Source organism: Hibiscus syriacus, unplaced genomic scaffold (genome assembly GCF_006381635.1).
Source record: "Hibiscus syriacus cultivar Baekdansim isolate YM2019G1 unplaced genomic scaffold, ASM638163v2 tig00008262_pilon, whole genome shotgun sequence".
In the NCBI taxonomy this organism is placed as follows: Eukaryota; Viridiplantae; Streptophyta; class Magnoliopsida; order Malvales; family Malvaceae; genus Hibiscus; species Hibiscus syriacus.
This window is the reverse complement of record NW_024062160.1, coordinates 475,088-497,710: the sequence shown is the minus strand read 5'-3', so window position 1 is coordinate 497,710 and position 22,623 is coordinate 475,088. Positions and strand designations below refer to the sequence as shown.

General features: G+C 32.3%; 2 protein-coding genes across 2 annotated transcripts; both read right to left on the bottom strand.

The window, feature by feature from the left end:
- Window positions 1–7,993: 7,993 nt before the first annotated feature.
- On the bottom strand, window positions 7,994–9,328 carry LOC120202152 (WEB family protein At4g27595, chloroplastic-like). The gene has a single exon (XM_039202631.1). The coding sequence runs from the start codon at window positions 9,326–9,328 to the stop codon at window positions 7,994–7,996; it is 1,335 nt and encodes a 444-aa protein (XP_039058562.1).
- A 999-nt stretch (window positions 9,329–10,327) lies between these two features.
- Window positions 10,328–16,104, bottom strand: LOC120202175 (protein SCAI-like). Its single transcript, XM_039202647.1, has 9 exons — window positions 15,456–16,104; window positions 14,078–14,290; window positions 13,735–13,977; window positions 13,127–13,193; window positions 12,814–13,005; window positions 12,574–12,665; window positions 11,453–11,635; window positions 11,230–11,366; window positions 10,328–11,093 (listed from the first exon to the last, which is right to left on the bottom strand). The coding sequence occupies exons 1-9, from the start codon at window positions 15,945–15,947 to the stop codon at window positions 10,907–10,909; spliced, it is 1,806 nt and encodes a 601-aa protein (XP_039058578.1). The 5' UTR covers window positions 15,948–16,104; the 3' UTR covers window positions 10,328–10,906.
- Between the last annotated feature and the right edge of the window lie 6,519 nt (window positions 16,105–22,623).

Sequence of the window (22,623 nt, the reverse complement as noted above, 5' to 3'; positions counted from 1 at the left end):
AAACCTGTCTTATTATCAATTAAACGTTCTTAGTTCCTTATTTAATATTCCAGTACGAGACCCTGCTACTTGAGTCTGTTTGGATCTCATCGGATTTGATCCTCTGACAGAGGATACAACTAATTAAGACCTAGTCTGAAGTTGAAAACTAGAATCTTTACTTCTCTTTAATAGTGCTAAACTCTATAAAGCACTAATTCTCTTAATCATTCGAGATTTTTGTTCTTCAAACCTTTCATTCTGAGTTCTCAAGAGCTTTAGCGCAATTAACCATTTCTTGAAACGAGAATAAATTCAAAACCAGTAACACTCTTCTAATTTAAGGCGCAAGCCTTAAACAACCAATCACATGTATCTTTTTTAATCGGAATCAACTAAACAACAAATTTGTTTAACTTATTAAACTTACATTCATACACATACACATACACATGTAATTTCCTTACTTCAAGCTCATACTTCTAGTTTCCTTTGTCTTATAAACTGATTACTGATGTATACATTCTTAAACTCTTCTTATCAATTATTAGCTTTACTCAAACATACGAATCCTTACTTCCTTCACTTTATCACATTACTATGATCAAAATATACAAATGTATTCAGATCCACTTCATATTTGGTTATCATAACCTAACAATATCCTAAAATCCCATACTTCCAATACATTTTTCATCACATAATCTTGTTAGCCAATGCTAACTCTTTCCATCTAAATTACAAACCCTTATCATAATCATACTCTTGCTTACACACAATAATATCCCTTTGTTTCCAACTCATAAGCTCTGGCTTTATATACCTTATACGCTTGTCATTGATTCACTTATTCTTGAACTCTTCTACAAATTCTAATCACATCATTTGATCTTTTAACGTTCTTATGGTGACATTTGTCCACCATACTCTAACTTGCCCACATAGTAATAAAACTACTCAATTTAACTTCTCTAATTTGGAGAAATGAAAACCTTCTAACATTATCTTCCTATCATTTAATCAAATGTCTATAAAAATAGAATATTTCTCAAATTCACCCTTGAACTCGGGTGTTCTCAACTCTTTTAACTATTTCGATACATTTATTCTATGAGTGGAAGAATTATAAAATTAAAAACACATCAGAATATCATTCAACATCATGAAAACATTCTTTAATCTTATAGATGCATTCCTTGAGGTGTTCGCTCTTCTCCCTGCCTGGCCAGGGTAGGTAAATACTATTACCTTCATGTCTATCGCATTCCGCTTCACTTTGGAAGCTTTCATGATCAGATATCTAATATAACATAACAATTTAACTCTATTAATAAGATAATACACTCCTTACACTATCAGATCAGAAAATTTTTCACTTTGTGTTGGTATGTATACTTTTAAAAACACTTTTGACTTCATTTTTAGCCTAGAATCGGCTAAATTGTATCTCTAATACCATTAAATGTAACATCCCAACCCGTACCCGACCCGGATACGAATTCGAGATGTCACATTGACTTTTTAAAACAATATTCTTAACAAAATACATATCATTTGGACTTATATTAAGAAAATATGATAATATATTGTTGAATTATGTTTATTATAACCAATTTAAGAAAATATATGTTTTATGAATAGTACTATACGGTATGAACAGTACCGTGAACAATAATGAACAATACCGTGAATAGTATCGAATGCTAAAATTTTTCCAGATTGTTGTAGGGGTATCGATACCCTGCTACAGTGTACTGATACCCTTGCTACAGTAATTTCGTCCACTTATTAAAAACTCATAAAATTTAAAACGTTCATCACTATACATTTACCATTTACATATATACGTTTAAAACATTACAAAACTAAACCTTATGATTTTACAAAACCGATTAGAATATATATCGGATTCAAACCTTTATTTACATGCCAACTACCATCAGTATTACAAAATACATATTATTCAATGCTTTTCTGATATGATCTTTGGAAATGAGGAATTGACATGTCTTACTTAATTTTTATCGTTCTTCCTCTTCTTGGTACCTACGTGTGAAACAATCACACACTAAGTCGTTGACTTAGTGAGACATATAAAACATATAATATAAACCATATAACATTTCATATCACCAAATACATACATGCACATATACCCTTATTATCAATACAAACATCTTTATCATGACCTCTATCATTATCATGTATTAACATTCTTGTATATCATATAACACATATATCATTTCACAAAGAAACACACATAACATCATATAATTCTTATAACACATTTCACATCCCCAAAAGCATATGCATCATATATAGTGTATTTATGTTATCTCTTTAATTAGCACATGGTACACTTGTGAGAACTAAAGATATGTGAGTGCATTGAGGTTGTGCACAAATACTGTCACCACAGCTCGTAAAATTTCCACTAGGGGCACTAAAATTTGTCCCGAAGGACCACTATGTCCCGTAGGACCACTGTATTGTCCCTAAGGAACATTGTATTGTCCCGAATGAACATTGTATTGTTCCGAAGGACTATTGTATTGTCCTGAAGGACCACTATGTCCCGTAGGACCACTGTAACCCTCGACTCTTGGCATGTCAACTATACCCCTAGCTCTCATATTACATAATATGGGCATTATCATTTATGTCATTTCACATATTCATATAGGCACTTATTTCACTTATAAGTAGAATATTTTCATATGATTCACATTCACTTGTCACATAGGTCCATGTCATATAACATATATCATATGTGTATGTAATCACATATATCGTATCATATAGCTTGTATCATTTCTCATGTGTTCATGTAAACACATATGTCATATATTGTTCACATATGATCATATATATATCACATAACACATAGAATAACATATAAACTTACACACGTATTCAGGTACATACTTTTATATAGTTCATATAACAATACCTTATAATTTATCTCACATTATTTATATTCTAGTTTCATATATTTACTTAATTCAATTTCACATAGCTTGTTATATATATATTCTCATAATTTATCATCACATAGCTTCCATAACATTTTCCTACAGCTTCATAAATCTTTACCATATAACTCATATATTATATGTTCATTTAAGCCCATAATTGTTCCCTATATAGCTTATCTTACATGTTCGTATAATCACTTCTGTCAATGTTTCCTAATTTATACATTATTCTTATATTGTCCTATAGTCAATACTATTTAGCTTATCTCACTTTTCATTTAATCTCGTAAGTTGATTATACCAATTCCTATATATTTAACTTAAGTAATTTATATCTTATTATAATATCTTCATTTAAACTCCACTTGTTCATAAACACATATATCACATTAATTATATATTATTTCCATATATTCACTTATATTGGGTTCACGTATCTTATATCACATATTCCTGTAATCACTTTTGTCAATACCACATAGCTTGTCTTATACTTTCATATATTCATGTATTTCAGTATCACTTATCGCATATACATGTAATCATGTTGATCATGTCACCTATAATAACATATGGCACATATATCCATTTTCATGTACTCATGCACACATAAGAATCACATAAATCACAAATCAATTAATATTTCAGGAGTCTCTTATTACCATAGTAACTCCGTCATTGGCTCATCGCAAACCAATGTTTATTCGATAACATAAGTATAAGTTAAATTGCACTCACCTTAACCTTGCTTTATGTGATTCGATCCTAATTCTTCGATTGTTCCGGAATAGGGTTACATTCACTATCTACATAATTATACATTTATACATATCAGAAATCCAATTGTATACTCTAATATTTCAACTCTTAAACTAAAGGAAAACCAATTTCATTTCTTGTTTAAAGTAGATATCGGTACCCTCTATAGGGTATCAGTACACCCCTAACTGAGGTATTGATACCCTGTCTAGGGTATAGATACCATAATGACATTCTGAATTTTTTCATCTTCAGGGGGGTATCGATACCCCCTATAGGGTATCGATACCCCCTATAGGGTATCGATACCCTACTGATATTCTGTAATTTTTCATTAAAAATGGGGTATCGATACACCTTCATAGGGTACCGATACCCTCTGCCCATAAAATACATTTTGAGCACGAAAATCACCTCATTTATGCTCAAACACTTCCTATTTAATCCCATTACATATACTTAACTCATCTACTCATACTTGAACTCATTAATACTCATTCAATACATCTTTAACTTAAAAATCCACTTTTCTACCTAGAATCCAAGAATCATGCCCAATTTTCAACATGTTCTAAATTTAATTCTAACACTTCATACTCCTTAATTAGGTTGATGACAAGTCAAATTTAGCTTCATATTCAACTTATCAACTCTTTTCCATAAATTTATATAAAAAACCATTTCCTTTAATCTCTCATATACCTTTCATCTTATTGTTTCAGAACAAATTAAGCTTTCCTTAAGCTTAATTATCATCTAATGATCAAAACCCAACTTAAATTTCAGATAATAATCAACTATTAATAAATCTTACCTTTGCAAGTTGGAGTCCACGGCTGGGAGAAGGAAGAAGAAAACTCTGGAGAAATCTCTCCTTTCCCCACGTGGTTTCCTTGTCTTATAAGAGGGAATAATATATTTCATGTTAAATGACCATTTTGCCCTTTGATTCATTTAATAATTACTAAAACCTTCAGGAAATATTTCTGAATAAATCATTGAACTATTCAAATATCCCACTTTAATCACCATATTATGAAGTTTTACAATTTAGTCACTAACCCATAGTTTGTGATGTTACATTTAAGACATCCCCTTCTTAATATTTTAAAATAAATAAATAAATACTACCCTTAATCCAATTATATAATCAGTTCAGTTATGCGTATGAGGATTTTGGGAGAAATTAATTTGGAATAAAATGAACTAATATGCAAATAAAATGCAAAAATTAAAATAAAATAAAAATAGGACTAAACCACAAACAATCAAACCATCATGCCAAAATTGAAGCAAAAATAAAATATACAAGTGACTAAAATAAACATTTTCAATATACTATGCTAAAATTACAAGAAATGAAAAATAAATAAAACATAGGGCTAAATTAAAATAAATTAAAACTATATAGTCAAATTAAAATAGAAAAACACATTTGGGTTCGAAATACAAACATGCATAAAATACAGGGGTTTTTTCATAAATATTCCAATTTTATAACCTAAAATAATATATTCGCAATATAAAATAAAATTACAAAATTAGTCCCTAAGCATTTAAAAACAAATTAAACAGCCACTACACATGACCAAACTGTAAAAACACTCTAAACGTGCAAGGATCATTAAGAAAATAACCCTGAAAATACATAATATGCAGAAAAGTGGGTAAATCACAGAAACAATCCCTACAGGTGACTAACATGCAAAAACACGGCTAAACTAGGGGACTAAACAGAAATTAAACTACAAATTATACAATACGCATAAAAAGGATAAATATCAAGTTCGATCCCTACAAGAGACTATTTTGAAAAATGTGCTAAACATTGGGGGACTTAAGGTACAATTTCCCCCTTTCATTTCCTATATATATCAACCTTTTCATTTTTTTAAATTTTAATTTAATTTTTTAAAATTATTTTTAGAGATAGAGGGTCTCCCCTTTCTCTAGAAAATCGGATGGTTTCCGGTGATTACCTTCGTCGGTGGCTATCTCGTTACCGTACGACCACCGCAAATGATGGCTGATGGCCACCAAATTTCATCGGGAGGTCTGTCTTGGCCTCCCCATTTTCGATCTGATGTCAATTTTGCGACAATCAACATTGTTCATCGCAAAAAGGCTGAAAACCGTTCAACTTTCTTTTCTCCGATTCGTCGTCGTCGGCTGTTGGATCGTCACCAAATTTTAGTATGTTGTTCGTTGTGGGTTTTTATACCCATATTACATTTGTTTGGTGTAGTTGGTTGTTGCAGTTGGTAAGGGATGGGTAGCAGTGTTGGCATGGCAAGGTAGTGGCGTGGAACGTGGGATGTCAGGGGAACGGTGGTCTGTTGGCAGTGGGTGTGTAGGGTACGGCGGGGTAAGAAAATTGGTGCTTATAGCATGTTAACATACAGTTCAAATTGCCGCCAATTTTTTTACGAAAAAGATGAGTTTGGAAAAAAATGAATAGTTTAGTGATCATTTTGTAACTTTAAATAGTCGATAGACATAACAAAGTAATTCCCTATAGTCGAAAGATTATTTTGTAACTTTTAATAGTCGAGAGACTTAACAAAGTAATTCTCTATAGTCAAAATATTATTTTGTAACTTTTAATAGTCGGAGGACTTACTAAAGCAACCTATAGTCAAGGGACCATTTATGTAATTTACCCTTGATTTTAACTGATATGCATTAAATTAAGTCAATAATAAAATACTAGATGCTGAAGCGTATCGGAATTAGTTGATAGGTTTAAGTCATTGAATCTAGAATTCTCTTGAGTATAAACTCTCTGATGGGACAAGAGAAAAATACGAGATGATCTATTTCTTAGGGACCATAACCACTTTATATAGTTGATTTAAGAATCAATTATTGTATGTACTTATAACGCTGCCCCTCATCAAATTATAAATACAACTTTAATAGTATCTACACATTTATTTTCAAGATACTTCTAATACCTTATAACTTTATAATATTATCGATCATTTAATTTATGTCATATTTTATGATAACAATATAAATTATAAATATGTACCCATAATTATGGATTTTAATCCAACATAAATGATATGAAAAAATTGACATGTTGATTGAGATTATTGACGATATGATGGAAAAGTTCGATGAAATAATTTATCGGTGCAAAAGGTGGATGAAATAATTTCTCCACGCCTAACCATTAGTTTACGTTCGGATTGATTGAGATTTGTACATTTAATAATTACAAAAAGAGCTGGCAAATTGGTAAATTAAATAACAAACTAAGAAAGTGGCATTTTTGGATTCGTCTTCCATGAAAAATATGCACGGTCACTCTCACCATATATATTTTTTTCCTTCTTAAATATAGTATTTCGATTTCTTCGAATACAAGTGCGTGGGAAGTTCCAATACGAGGAGCACTAAAATAAGAAACATATAATGTTTTAAAAGAGCAAATTTTATGCTATTTTTATTAGGGTAAAATACACACATGGTGTCTCAATTATAGGGTTTTAATTTGTTGAGTCTCTCGAATATTAAAAATTATAAAATAATCCCTAGCTATAGGATACTATTTTGTTGAGTCCCACGACTATAGGACATTGTTTTGTTGAATCCTTTGACTATTAAAAGTTATAAAATGATCACTTGACTATTCATATATTTCAAACTTGTCATTTTCTATTAAAAAAATTTGGCAGTCGTATGTGCTAAATAATAACATGTTGACTAAGATATGATAAAATCTAATCTTAAAGTTGTTTGAGTTGTATTTTGTAAATCAACTATCTGTTTACATTATGTGATCGAGCGAGTGCTTAAAATATTATGTCGTTGAATTAATGATTGAAAGTAATAATAATGTTAGTAGATATAATTAAAATATGATTTTATAATCCAAGCAATACCATGACAATCATCGATCTATTATCCTATATATTCTTTTTAAAATTTGTCACTAAACATTCAAACCGACCTCATTTTTGTCTTTAGTTCTCTGTTCCTAGGAATAGGCCTGGGACAGAAGTGGTTGTCAGTTGTCTTCTACGGCCAATGGCCCCCGTGCAGCTGGGTTTCGCTCGGTAGATCAAGATTCGACTTAACTACTTTGAGTCCATGGCCATCCTTATCGGCTCAATTAGGGTTTTCGATATTTAACTTTCATTCATTATACCTTAATATCTATGACATGCATGATGCATAATATAATTTGACTTCTTAACTTTATATTATACTTTGTAATATCAATATACATAATAATATGCCAACTAATATCATATTTTAATCCTACACAGTAAACCCTAGTGCAAGGTTCTTATCTTTAAAAGATCACTAACCCTACTCAACAATGCTTTCTTTTTCCGGGAGGCCTTATCGTTTTCTACATAGAAATGGCCCGTCCCAAGATGATAAAACTCCTCGCTGTTATTCATATCTTCATCAATGGCCACAAAAGCAGACTTTTTCTGGTGTTCTGGACTTTCAACCACATCAAATATAGAACCCCTCAGTGGATCAGACCAATCAGACTCCGATTCTTCATCACATTCTTTGATCAGGTTCTTGGTTTCGTCTTGATCAACCTCCTTGAGTTTATATGGGAATTTTATATTCAAACAAGGGGAGCTGAATTTATGTTGTTTTGATTTCTTGTTATGTGCTTTATCATCTTTATGTTTATTGCTTTTCTCTTCACAAAGCAATAGCTTCCACTCCCTGATGATCTCGAAAGTTGCTGATCCATTACTCTTACAGTTTTCGTTTTCTGGGGAATGTTTATTTGAGCCTTCTTTATTTAGGGAATTAGCTTCATACACAGCCTGTTTCTTGTTGTCCTTCAGTTCTTCCTTCTCTTCCATGGCTTTTCTGTACATGTTTTGAGCTTCTGTTAGTGATTCAAGCAATATCTTGTTCTCTTCTTGTGCAGCATTCCTTTCGTCTTCCAGTTTTTTGATGCAATCCACAAAGCCCGTCTCTTTCATGTCCCATTGCATTAGGTTTTCTTCAGCTTCTAATGTTAACCTGTCGGAAATGTATTTGAATGTTTCGGCTTCGTTCTTTGCTTCATTGTACATTACCTCGAATTTCTTCAACTCTAGCTTCAGATTTTCTACTTCGTGGTTTGATTTCTCGAGCTCCTCTTTTATCATCGATGCTTCCTCCTTGGTTTCGATGGCTTCCGTTCTTACTTCTTTCAATGCTAAGGCTAAGTCGTCCAGGGCTCTCAGATTGTTCTCTTCGGCTTCTCGGGTCAATTTCAGTTCAGATTCTAGCGAGTTCATCTTGGCCTTTAATGAAGCAACGCTCTCTTCGTTATCTTTGGTAGATTGAAGCTCGAACTCGAGGCTATCTAATGAAGAATAACTCTGGGATGCGGCAGCCTCGGATGAACCTTTCATTTTCTCGAGGATTTCACGGAGGGATGTGATTTCTTGCCTTGATTCTTCAAGTGAAACCTTTTTTTTCTCGAGCTCTTTGGTTTGAGCAACGAATGAATCATACATCTTCTTCTGGGATTCTTCCCTTCTCTTAATTTCGTCTTCCAGTTCATGAATTCTCCTCTTGTCTGCAGATTTCTCAACTCTTTGTTCTTCTTTTGCAGACAACAACGATGAATCCTCCCCAAGCTGCGTCATTTATTGCCTTGTTTCTCTCAAACCTTAAACTTCCTTTCCAATCACAAATTCCACACGACTAAAAGATTATCTATCTTGGAAGACAAGATTCCAAGCAATACCATGAAAAGTTGAGAATGAAGAAGCTAAAATCTGTATTGAAATGGGAATGTTTTTGAAGGTTTATTGATATGTGGTGGTGGTGTTGATGGAGTTTTCCTTTGTGAGGAAGAACGAGAAGGGTTTTTTTGGATATAAAGGAGAAGGGATTATTTGTTGGAAACACAACGAGTTCTAAAATTAAACGGAAGTTAAACTGTTTTAACAATGCTCAAAATTTAAGCTAGAGGATAAATATTGAACAAGAACAGTGCAGGAATGTAGGGGGACAGATGTAGGAGGAATAAAAAAAAAGGTGTGGCTTTTTAGGGATATTTGAGGATGTCGGTCGTTAATTCCACTCGAACCAAAGCTAAATTTAGAGTATGTGATGTCACCCATAACGCCCAACTTATTTCGGAAACTTACTCTAATGCGTTCATTTTCCTCTGGATATGCTTCATCTCTTGGCAATAGGACTCTAGTAGCTTTATCATTTCTGATTAACAAATCTTTAAGACTTGAAGATATACTCCTGGGGAACCCAAATGAAGCTTGCTTATCGCGAATCACTCCACCACCAATGAGTCGCATATTACACCACCGACACTCACAATTGCCACGATCCATGATTTCTCTATCATCCATCATATGAGTTGTTCGACATTTGTTAAGAATATCAGTCAAAGAAAGACAGTAATATGTTGTGGAATATCTATTCAGTGAATGAGTTTCCAGCATGCTCCATTTACTTGCATCTAGCCCCATTTTGTGGTGAAAACTCTCCTACATTGAACTACCCACAAGATTATAAATACTTTAGATAGTATATAAAAGAAATTCAAAGTTACCCGTCTATAGTTCTATTGACAAAGATGAGAACAATATTGCTTTAGATTTCATTTGATTTTGATTGTGAAAGAAGACAAACAAAAGTCCAACTATATAAAAGGAAAATGTAATACATGTACAGAAATGATTCCTCAAATACAAATCATATTCAATAACCTTCTACCCTTTTACCTTTTTCTAAGAATACATGTAAATCAAACCCGTCAAAAGGAAAAAGAATTAATCCCACTACCCTACCCCCAGACTCACTTTTCTTTTTACAGAAAAAAAGGAACAAAATGGAAAAACAAAACAATAATCCCAAACTCAAATGCAATGCTGGCACAGAAATTACCTTTAGATACATCAACTGACTCCTAAAGCCTTTACTAAACTATGTTGCATGTTATCAAGCACCCATCTCAACTTGGTACCAAACCAGAATACAGATTATGCTCACCAGCAAAGTCATGTATGGAAGTTAAGCAAAAGCATGCTCAATCAAATACCCCTCGACAATGCTTGGCTTAAGCCCCACTCAGCAATCATATACCTTCAGGGCCCAGAAAGTCCGACGTGTCTCGAAACTCTAGGAGCTACAGCACCATAAGATCTGTATTGGATGCAACAATGTTACGTTGCAGATTTCATCAACATAAAAGGTCCCACTTATGCATCGGCAAAGTAAAAGCAGTGGGAAACTTTCAGGTGATCTGCAAGTTGGATGACAGAAGACTGCACAACATCAGTCTTCGGAGAGAGGGAATTAGGAAGTTCTGGTAAGCAAAGTGGAAGAAATTGATCACTCCCTTCTTCCAGGGAGATGGCAGAAAGCACGGCTCGACAGAATATGAATCTGGATAAAAGTCGCAAGAATAGTCATTTCATTCAGTACTTTTCTTTTTTGTCTCAGAATGCCTCCATTAAACTAAAACTTAATTATATTTACACCAGCAAAAGCTAATCAGATAAAAATATTAAAGATAAAATACCTAACAATAATCCGCCTTAAAAATGGATCAGATAAAACCTGTGCCCAAATCAGATCCAGGCTAGGTGATTTGCAAAGAATTACTTCCCACTTGGAGAAAGCAGTAGATAGTATGCTTTCGGCAGCGTCTAGAACCTCCTAAAATCAGAAAAGCAAGGAAAAGTATGACCCACAGGTGCAGAGAGAATGTAGGATTAACGAACTCGAATAATTTGAAAATTTACCATGTCATTATCAGACAAGGGGAATCCGACCATATGGCAAAATGCTTGTAGAGGAGCAGTCAAGAAAAAGGTAAACTGACTTCCATTCTGACTAATATCAGCGGCGGATGGGTCCTTGAAAAATGGCTTCAATGGAGAAAGCAGTAGGGCAGCTTTTTCTCCCCTTTCTGCACCATGTAAGACCTGAAATTCAGAGTAATTTATAGTGTAAGGAATCACATAGATGAACGATAACAAAGATAATAACAAGATGAGATCTCCCATTCCAAATCGTACAAATACAGTTAACGACAAGTTTAATGAAGCTACTAGCAATGTAACAGACCCCACACCTCTTCCGAAAATAGTAATAACACCTAGCAGTAAACAAACATGTTTCAAGCAGTTAATTCTCAGACTGTCATAATATTAAAAGAACATTTTAGATAGTAGGTTCACCTGCTCAGAAAGATATATTAAACCTTGAATGAGGAAAACAAAGCCTACCAATCGACATTTCAAGCAAAGGGTACAATTAATGTCTTCTGTTCAGTTATTGTCCATCATTTTCATCTTTAAAGGAATTGCAATAGAAATTACTTTATTTGCATTTTTCAGCAAGAAAATTTTATCTAATGGCCGCAGACCACTGAATAAGATTTTAAAACCTTCAAATTCCATTTTCCACCTTTTTCATTATAACCATAGTAAGATTCAGTTTCCTTTTGTTAATTGACTATCCATCATTTCCATCCGCAAAAAGCATTATGATCAATTTAACTTTATTTGCAAGTTGCAATAAGATCAATATTACTTCACTACTATCAATCAAATTCCAGTCTTATGTATCCTCTTAAAATATTCACATTAATTTTTCATCTTTTCAATCCAACTCCATACTGTGAATACCATATGTAATCACATTGAAGGTCAGAGGAAAAATAAGAGGAATATAAGTGATTTAAGGTTTAAACTTTCTAAAATTAAAGAATATGACAAAATTCTTTCAAATACCACACCAAAGAATACTATAACATGTCACCTTCTAAACACAGCAGAAAAATCTGGCAGAAACTATGGTTGCAAATAGGAAGTAAATTAAACATATCTTGTCAAGCATACACAAGTTATGAAAAACTTGCCTTGAATGCATGGCTGCTGTCACTGTCAATGATCAAGAAAAGAGGTCTTCGGGTGAAAGGAATTATATCACCGGGATAGAGGTTACTTGAACCTGCAAATCCGAGAAAATCATATCTAAGATAAATTGGAATAAACTAAATAAAATTCATATTGCACAAATTCAGGAGTTTTGCTCCACAAATCCTTAGAATAAAAGCTAAAGATAGTATATAGCATTAGATATGGCTAGAGCTACCTACCACCATTTCCTTTAGGACCTAACCACAGGTAATTGTCATAGTAGTCACTATACTCTTTCACACCATTGACATGGGATTCAGGTGCAGAGCAATTCTGTTCAAGGGAGTTGTGAGAAACGAGCATGCTTTTTCTTGTTCGCCTAGATCCTCCTGAAGTTTCTACCTGAGAGGCATTAATATGACCAGGCTTCCCTGCATAATTATCACTGTGTCAACAATTTAGGAAGAAGAAAAGCATTCAAATTATTCCGATTGGGGAAAGAGAAAATTATTTTTTCCCCCTCAGATAGCAATGATGTTGAAGAAAAATTACCTGAGGCTGATAGATAAACAAGCATAATACTCTCTGGAGGCATCTCCTCACAAATTGTTGCCATAACCTGCCCAAACATTATTCGTTAAACATCATTCGTAATGATTCTATCCATACAAATATCCGTGAAGATTATGTTGTTGACAGAACAAAAATGCATTCAAATAAGACAAAAGAAGATTATGCCATTGATAGACAACAAAAGCAAAGTCCCCCATCATAAATAATACAAACACACTGTTAACTACAATTTAATGAAGCCATTGGTGGCATAGCAGGGACCTCACATCTCTTCCTAAAATAGTAAAAGAACCTAATAGTCAACCGTGAACAAATATGTTCTGAGTGGTTCAATTCTCAAGAGGAAGCCATCATAAATCTTAATTAATTTACTATTTTTCCAACTCAAATTGGTTACCAAAAGAGTATGTTAGATGTTGATTCACCTTCAACCTGGAAAGGTACAAGAAAACTGGGAATAGAATAGTGGAACAAAATGTCTAAAAACCACCTAAAACGATCTTAAAAGAAATGAACTAGCCTAAATATCTCCTGTTAATATATATTTATAGCAGAAGCAAGTTCAATAAACATGGTTTGTAACTCACTGCTATCAAATGTGTCACAGATGGTCGATACAGGATAGCCTTCCTTGGATTCGGAGGTAGAGTCGAGTCAGTCATGTCTGCAGCCAAATTCATATCGATTAGTCCGGAAGCTCCAGAATAATCAACTGCCACACCATTCTCCTTTGGTTCAGCAGGATGCTTCTGGTAAAATGATCCACTAGGCTCCCATTCTAAACACTGCAGCATTCTGTATGCATCCAGAGTAAGTTCTGCAAATTTTACCTGAAAATGACCAGAACAACAGATTACAAGAATCTCAATTTGCAGGTTTAGAATACGGCCTCAAAATCAAAATAGTCAGACCAAAAAGTAAAATTTTCACCTCATTCCGGTGATAACTCATGACCACAGCATCTCGAAACTTTAGAATCTTCTTTGCATGGAATCGAGCTACATATGAAGCAGACTTTGGATGACTGTCAAGAATAGCACAGTAACGAAATGGCCTCGAACTTGGAATGGTAAAAGTTGTATCAATATTTATAAAGCAGAGAATTTCTTGCACTACTAGCTTCCACTCTTTAAAGTTTGTTTCCTGAAAAAAGGGGAGAAGAATCATATGCACCGACCAGGAGCTACTAACACTTTGTATAGAGTTAATAAGCCCATAAGCTTTACAAAATGTACCTCTAAAACTAAAATTTCGTTATAGCATACTTAATCATGCTCTAATATACTGCACAGCACTCAATAATGTGTTCACATTCATCAATTCAAACAAACATGTTCTGAAAATTTTTCACTTCAAATACTTTGATTACATGCTCAATGAGAAAGAATGACCATTTTTCTTCCAATGGAAGTGCAGAAGAAAAAATCTAACCCATCCTAACAAAAGCAAAAAAATAAATCATTTCTTACACACGCACAAATAGCCCTAAGGTTTACAAGAAAAACATTTTGACGTAAGCATAATCATCCTGGAACATAAGTATCCTTAATCAGGGTTTTAAAAAAGGTCCACGACCGCTAGTTCGGCCGCAATATAGATGTTTTGCCGCCTTCCGAGTTACACCCGGCCGCAATCACGGTAAATCCGAAATAACTGAAACGCGGCCGCGATTTGAAACCCTATCCTTAATTTTTAGCTCAACATTACGAAAAAAAAAGAATAAATTAAATGGTTATTAAAATATAGGATTTAAAAAAAAAAAAAGTCTAAGGCCCAACTGTTTTTCCTTTTCTTTTTATTTATAAAACACTGGAGATGATGTTACAAAAAAAAAAAACAGAAAAAAAAGATACCACAAAGATGAGGAGAAAAATAAGGGACAGAGGAAATAAAGCTGGCTGATCCATTCATATATTCAAATTTTAGATTATTTGAAAAAAAGAGTTATATTTCTCCAGTAAATTTACCTGAGTCATATTCTTACTGTTAATTTGGAAAGAGAAAGAGAGAGAGATTGAATTCTATTATTTGATAATAATTTACTGGCAATTAGATGGTAATCGATAATATTCAATCATTACCCTTTCATTTTCTTAAAATCCAAAGAAAAAAATATTTCTCAGGAAAACCTAAATTCTTTTGTTACTATTTATTCATAATTTCCCTTAGCAGACAAAGAGAGAAGACGAAAACTGGAAAAGCACCGTATCAAAACAATAGCAAAAACAAACAAATAAATAAAAATAAAAATTCAGCTTGAAATTTCCCCCACGCACACAAAGGGGAAAAAAACAAATTTCGTTCTTACCCGGAAATTAGCCTTGCAGTCATCAACAAGAGCTCTAAGCTTTTCAACTACAACTTTCACTATCTCGGTCCGGTTCAAAATCAACGAAACCAGCAAAAACCGGGCATAAAATCTCAACTCCTTAAACCGAACTCGAAGATCCTTCACTTCACCCCCTTCGAAATACCTCCTCTTCAAAATCGCTTCATAGAAAACGTAGGATTCGACTAGAAACCTAGCCCCGCTCGTCCTCATGTACTGGCCAAAATACAGCTGGCCGATCCGACCGGCGATCTCGCCAATCTCCCACCGGTTCAAACCGGCTTTAACTAGCTGCGCTCGGTTTTCTTGCTGGTACTTCCATAACCTCATGTAGGATTTGAAGACCTTGTGGAAATAGTGTTGGCCTTGTGCCCGCCCGTACGACGGGAAATCCCGAACTCGTGCGAATTTACGGTCGGCGCTCTCGACAAGAGCTCGGAAGGTCTTGGGAACGACGTCGTCCTCCGCCATGTACGGAACCGAAAACCAACACTAATTTCGATTTAAAGAACAAAAAAGGGGACGAATTGAGAGCGTAAGCGGTTCCGTTAGGGGGATTTGACGACGGTTACGACGGACATGGAGAAATATTTCAGAGAGAGAGAGAGAGAGAGAGCCGAGCTGTAGATTTTACGAGTGTCAGCGTAACAATCCCCTTTTTTTTTGTAAGGTTTTATAAATCCAGTGATTAAAAGTCACTGATTCAGTGAATTGGCGATGAAGAAGTATAACACTCTTTTCTCTGAGTAAAAACAACCTACACCGTCCGATGATAGTTTGGGAAAAGTAAGAGATATAAACGGCTTCTATTGTATGGAGATAATTCTTTAAGAAATAATTAATTTGGTTTTCTTCTACGAATTAGCTTATTCTTATTCCCATATGTAATGGGATAAAGGGAGGTAAGATAGTAGGTTGTCCCAACGTCAGGTTGAGAGCAGCTTTTGTGGGAGACCTCCGAATTATGAAACACATTCCGTAGTTTTCTTCTACTAATATTGGATTTAAATAATGTATTTGGAATAAGGAAAGTATCACTTGCGGTAGTCTTAATATATGGTTAAGAAAAAGTGTTATTAGTTTTTTTTTAACAAAACTGTTAAAAATTTACCAGAAATATTATTATTTCTATCAGTTTTATTATTATTGGGTGTTTTACTAATTTTGTTAACATATCCGATAAAATACTATCTAAAATATTATTTTTTTACTGATTTTATTATTATTAGTCAATTTACAGGAAATGTTAAAATACATTAATGTTTTAGATAGAAATAATAATGTTTTAGGTAAATTTTTATTGATTTTGTTAAAAAAATAATAACAAAATCGATAGCGCCTTTCCTTAATCGTATATTAAGACTATTGCATGAGGTTATATGGTTTCTTAAATTCTTATCCGATACAGGTCTGCAGTTTTAAATGAATTAATTATTTTTGTTAGTTGGGATTATAGATATAAAAATTATAAAATGACATCAATATAATATTGAAAAGTAAAATAGAACACACGAAAATAAAAAAATAAATAATATTATAATTTATTGGAAATTATATATATATATATATGACTATAATGTTCAGATTATACATTTTTTTCTCAAATAGATGACTAAATTTTTTTTGAATTATTTAAGTGTCTAATGTTATAAATGTTATCACTTTAAGGTGTTTAGACAGTAATAGTCGTTAAATTTATTTGTTAAGTGACATACGTTACGTTCGGGTGATTTTGATTTTTTTTTAAATAAAAAATATATTATATTTAAAAAATTCTAATTTCTTCAAAATCAAAAAAATAAATTTCTAAAAAACTCTAAAATTAACCCTAAAATCTCCAAATACCCTCAAATTCCTAACCCAAAGTTCATCACTGTCGTTGACGAATATTCATCCACTGTCGACGAAACTCACTGCCATCCATCCATTCATTGTAAGTTGCCATCATCAAATCTCGTGCGGAGAAACAAATGGGAGAGAAAAGTTGAAGGAGCCGTCTGCCTTGTTGTCCCTCTCTAGCGTCGTCCGACTCATTATCCATGTCTAGCGTCGTCCGACTCATTATCCATGTCTAGCGTCATCTCTATCACCAGTGCAAAGCCCCCTCGACGAAGCCCAGGAGCAGTCGCCATTGACATGGAAAAAGAGATAGAGGTTTGGGGGTTGTTTTGCAATTTTAGAGATTTTGGGGTTTTTTTTAATAAAAATAATAATTTTTTAATTTTTTTATTAAATATAAACATTTTTAAAATATATAAACACGATGTGTATCACTTAATAAATTTTTTTGACAGTCGTTACAAACTGGATACTTAAAATGTTAACATTATAACATAACCACCTAGATGATTCAAAAAAAAATTTAAACACCTATTTAAAGAAAATGATATAATTTAGACACTTATGTTATAATTAAACTTTATATAAATTCAAGATGAATATTTCACTCTTAGGTCATACGTCACAACGCTGATTGCTTGTGTTTTAAATCAGATTTTAATTTTAAATCTATCAAATGGTATATGTATTGTCAGAGTTCAAATGTCTAAAGTATGAATGAATCACCAAGATAACCAAACAAAAATTGTTTAGATTTAAAAAATGTAACATTAAATTCAAACCAGAAAAGAAAATGTACTATAAAAACATATAAAAAATGTGTTATAATAATAAATAAAATAATTTATCACTTTTATAAAAAAAATTAATTAGATAATAGAATATAACTCAAATGCAGAAAATATAAAGAAAGGAAAAAGGGAAAACTTAATCCACGATAAATTCAAAATTAATGTGGGGTTAATAGTGAAAATGTAAAAGAACGAAAAGTTTTGTTTTAAACAATGACAATCGGATCTTATTAATAATGGAAAGAATCAAAATTATAACGCACCAGAATAAAGAGATACATTTGGAGACAACAGTCATCAAAATACTCAAACAAAAGTAAATGATAAACTTAAAAATACGAAGAAAATTAAAATATTCCATTAAGAATGATGGTCAATATCAAAACACAATAACCTTCATACAAACTCCTTGTTTCTGTCGAATAAGACGTTTGACGAAGTAATAAAGGAGTGGATAGTAAATCAAATAATATGGCAGGCTGCTTCGTTACACAATTATGGTTACATCGACAAATAACATTTTACCAAAAAAAGATTTAACTATATGTACCATCGACTAACCAATCAGAAAAAAATATCATGTTGGTTTTTATGCGATAACCAAAACAACTGTAAAGGTATGCGAAAAAACATACGAAAAAAAAATGAGGATTGCATGCCACAAGAGCAGAGGAATTGCGTGCCACAAGAATAGAAAAACCATGTCACAATGACATAGATACTTTTTCAAAACTAAAAATACTCAAAAAAATATTAAAGATATAATATAAAAAAAAAGATAATTAATCATTCCCTGTAATTGACAACCAACATTAAGATTAATATTATAGCGGCTAAATAAAGATTAAAGAGAAAGAAGAAAACTGTATAAAATATGTAAAGAAGTGGAGAGTACGTATAAATAACATAAGGGGCATAATTATATTTTTATTGAGTACATATATTTACTGATAGCAACATCCAACCATAGAGAATTTCATTTCGTAAGGTAATATCCATACGTGGTTGTTAATTTTGTGTAGCTTATTGTAGGGAACAGAGAGACAAAGAGCTGTTGTTTTCCCAGTTCTATATATTCCCTTGCTCAAATGAAGAAAAAAACAATAACAAAACTTAAAACAAAATTGATAAAAAGAAGGATTGGTCCCTGTGGCTTTGAATTTTGGTTTTTCGATAATTTTAAAAAGAATGTTCTCACTTTATTTCGAAAAATCAATTATATCTGTAAAAAATGTATCACACTCACAGATTCGGTCTTCAAGAATTATAGTCCCTCCCACTTACAAATATATAAAGAAGGACATGTGATTTTATTAAAATAATAAATTCGTATAAATTTATATTAAAATTTTCTGGATATGAAATTAGATAATTAACAAAATATATAAAAATATTTTAATTACATAAGAAGATAAATTTTTTAATGAGTGCGATTAGAGATGATCATGGATCGGATTGGGTTATATTTTTGGTTCATCCAAACCAGTGACAGATCCAGAAATTTGAGAATGAGTACAAAATTTTAGTTTTTTTTTTTTAAAAATAAGGGGTATGCAAAAAAAATTATTTTTTTATCCTTAACACATTAAACTAAATTTAATTATTTTTCCAAAATAATGGGGATGCACTTGACTCCTATAAGGGCTTAGTGCATCCGCCTCTGATCCGAACTCGACCGAAAAAGGAACCCTTCCACTCGACCCAAGGTTTAGAAGGATCTCACCCGACACAAAACTTGATCTAGTTTTTTAGGTTGAAACCCACTCATAATCCTATATGATTTAAATATAAAAATCATTTTTTATTAAATAAAAACTAAAATAATATTATTTCAATTATTCTTAAATATATAATGAATATTTATATTATTATATTGGATCAAACTTTTTTCAATCTAAATACGAATACGACCCAACCCTTAAAAAATTGACTTGAGTCAAAATTTTAAAATAAGAAATCAATCTAATCGGATCGAATTGAAATTCATAAAATCCGACCGCCTCCAACACTCCCTATATTCATTTCTAAAATCAATAGTTTACATGAGTTTAATTGTTTTCATCATTTACTTACTCATGAATGAAATGATGAATACCTTTTAATTGATTTTTTTTAAATTCCTTTTAATTGATTTAAATAAACTTGAACGACTGTTTCAACACAATGACCAACAAAATTCTATAAAAGAAATAATATTTTAAAGCTATGAGCTGCAAATTATATGAGAAAACAAATTTGGTAATCTTTTACAAAGTAGTACAAACCTTTAGGTAAAAAGTTGGATGAATAAGGAGACCCATTGTTATAATAATGGTGAAAGTAAGAGGTTGAGGGTGACAATATATAGGAAATGAGTGGATCCGATGTATAACCACCCTTTTATCATTATTGGAGGGCTGTTTTTCCCAAGGGTTGACCTTTGTTAATAATGCAACAAGAGAGGGAGACAAGGATGTGTCCTACAAGCTTTGCCACAATTACAATAATTTATTTTACTTTTTCTGTGTTTCGTCACAATTGATGGGAAATTGTAGATTATGTTTTTTCTTATTATTCCAAGATTGACAATTATTTTCTAATCTTTCTTCTTAAGATTTTGACATTAATAAAGGGTGATTTGATTTAAGGAGGGTCGTTTTTTTTGTCATTATTTGTTCAGATCTACTCTTCAAATAATCTTATAAAACTTTATGATTTGATTTATACATATATTTTTCCAAAAAAATAATTCAATGTTTCCGCTAAAGTTGGTGATAAAATTGATCTGTAGCATTTTCTTAATTGATATGTAACATTTTCTTAATTGATCTGATTAATTAATAATTTACAAAGTAAATTAATGAGCATGGTGATTAGGTAAAGAGTTTTATGCTTCCAATAGGGTATATTAAAGGTTTACAAGCGGAAATATGACGAATACGTGAGGGCATGCAGTTGACTAAAAAAGCTGGGAAACCAATCACGAGTCATTAATTTTTTTTACCGAAAATATTACATTTTCATGACATTTCTGTTTCAATTTAGATTAATGACATGTCATATGACATATGTCATAAACAAAAACAAAACAAGACACAAGTTGATTGGTTTAAATTTTTTCAAGGTGTAAATTGAAAAAATGAGTAAACTTTAAGATTCGATAAAAAAATTTAGGATGTAAAGTTAGGAATTATATATGTCAATGTACAATGAGTAAGGTGATGGTTTGCAATAATCTAGAGGATGATAAATAGTTCACCTACTCCTATTTGGAAATAGAACCATTACTTGGCTATCTTCTAAAAATAGGGGATGAAGTAGGTTTTCTCTTTTCTCTCTTGTCCTGAGATGGGTGATTTATTGTATATCTCGAGTATTCAATAATTATGTGGTTGTCCTATGATTAGGTCGGACATGGAAATGTGAAGATCATACTTAAATTATTACATGCATATTATGTTTACTCTACGACCTAATATGTGGATCCATTGAGCTCATGAGATATGGGTGGCTTTGAAGTCGAACTCCTCTAGAGTGAAGGAGTGTATAACACTCGTCTATCCTTTAGTTACGTAACACCTAATCCGACTCAACCCGAATTTAAAGGATTCAAATGTCACACAAAATCATTGAAATTACTAATAATTTTTTTAAATCATTTACCTAAATCAAGTCATAACAATCATAATAAAAATAATTATGTAATATTTTAGTCTAGTTTACAAAATATGGAGCTCCAAATTTTATAGATCGAGTATCAATAGCAAGTTTATAAAAAAGTTACAACTGAAATAAGCATAAGGTCATCGAAAAATACATGCCTTCTACAATAATCTAAGACATACTCTGATACCACGAATGATTGGAACTCTGACCCGACAATGTGTTCTTTGATATCCACCTAAGAACTTATGAACAAAAAACATATTCTCAATGTTGATCTAACAAGCTCATTGTCATACAAATAACTCTCTTATACTATATGCATTCATCATTTAAGCATGTCGACAAATAAATTTAAGAAGCAATATCATCAATGCACACAATCCATAACACACGAGTAGACATAATGATGTACTGAAATATCGCATAGCCTCGGTAACTCACATTCCTCTAATATACTAACAATGGTACTTTGGATGAGACATGTGTCATACATACATCAAGAACGTACGCCTAACTAGCCTAATCATCAATAATATTAAGGATAAAGTCTAGATAACATAGCATTATCTTTCTAGCATTTTTAAGTGTCACAATATAATACTTGGAATATTTGAATAACCCTCTGCATAATAATAAACAATCGTCGTGCATAAGTAATTCGGGTGTTATTGTTATTTTCTCAAGTGTCAAACAAAGACACAAGTGTTATGAAATCTCACATCATAATTTTCTTATGCTTATCAAACACATTTAAGTAAGTTCTCGCTTTAAGGCTTATTACTCGAGCTTAACGATTTTAGACTCATGAGTTTTATTACTCGAGCTTAATGATTGTAGACTCCTTACTCATGAGTCTCAAATGGTAACATGAT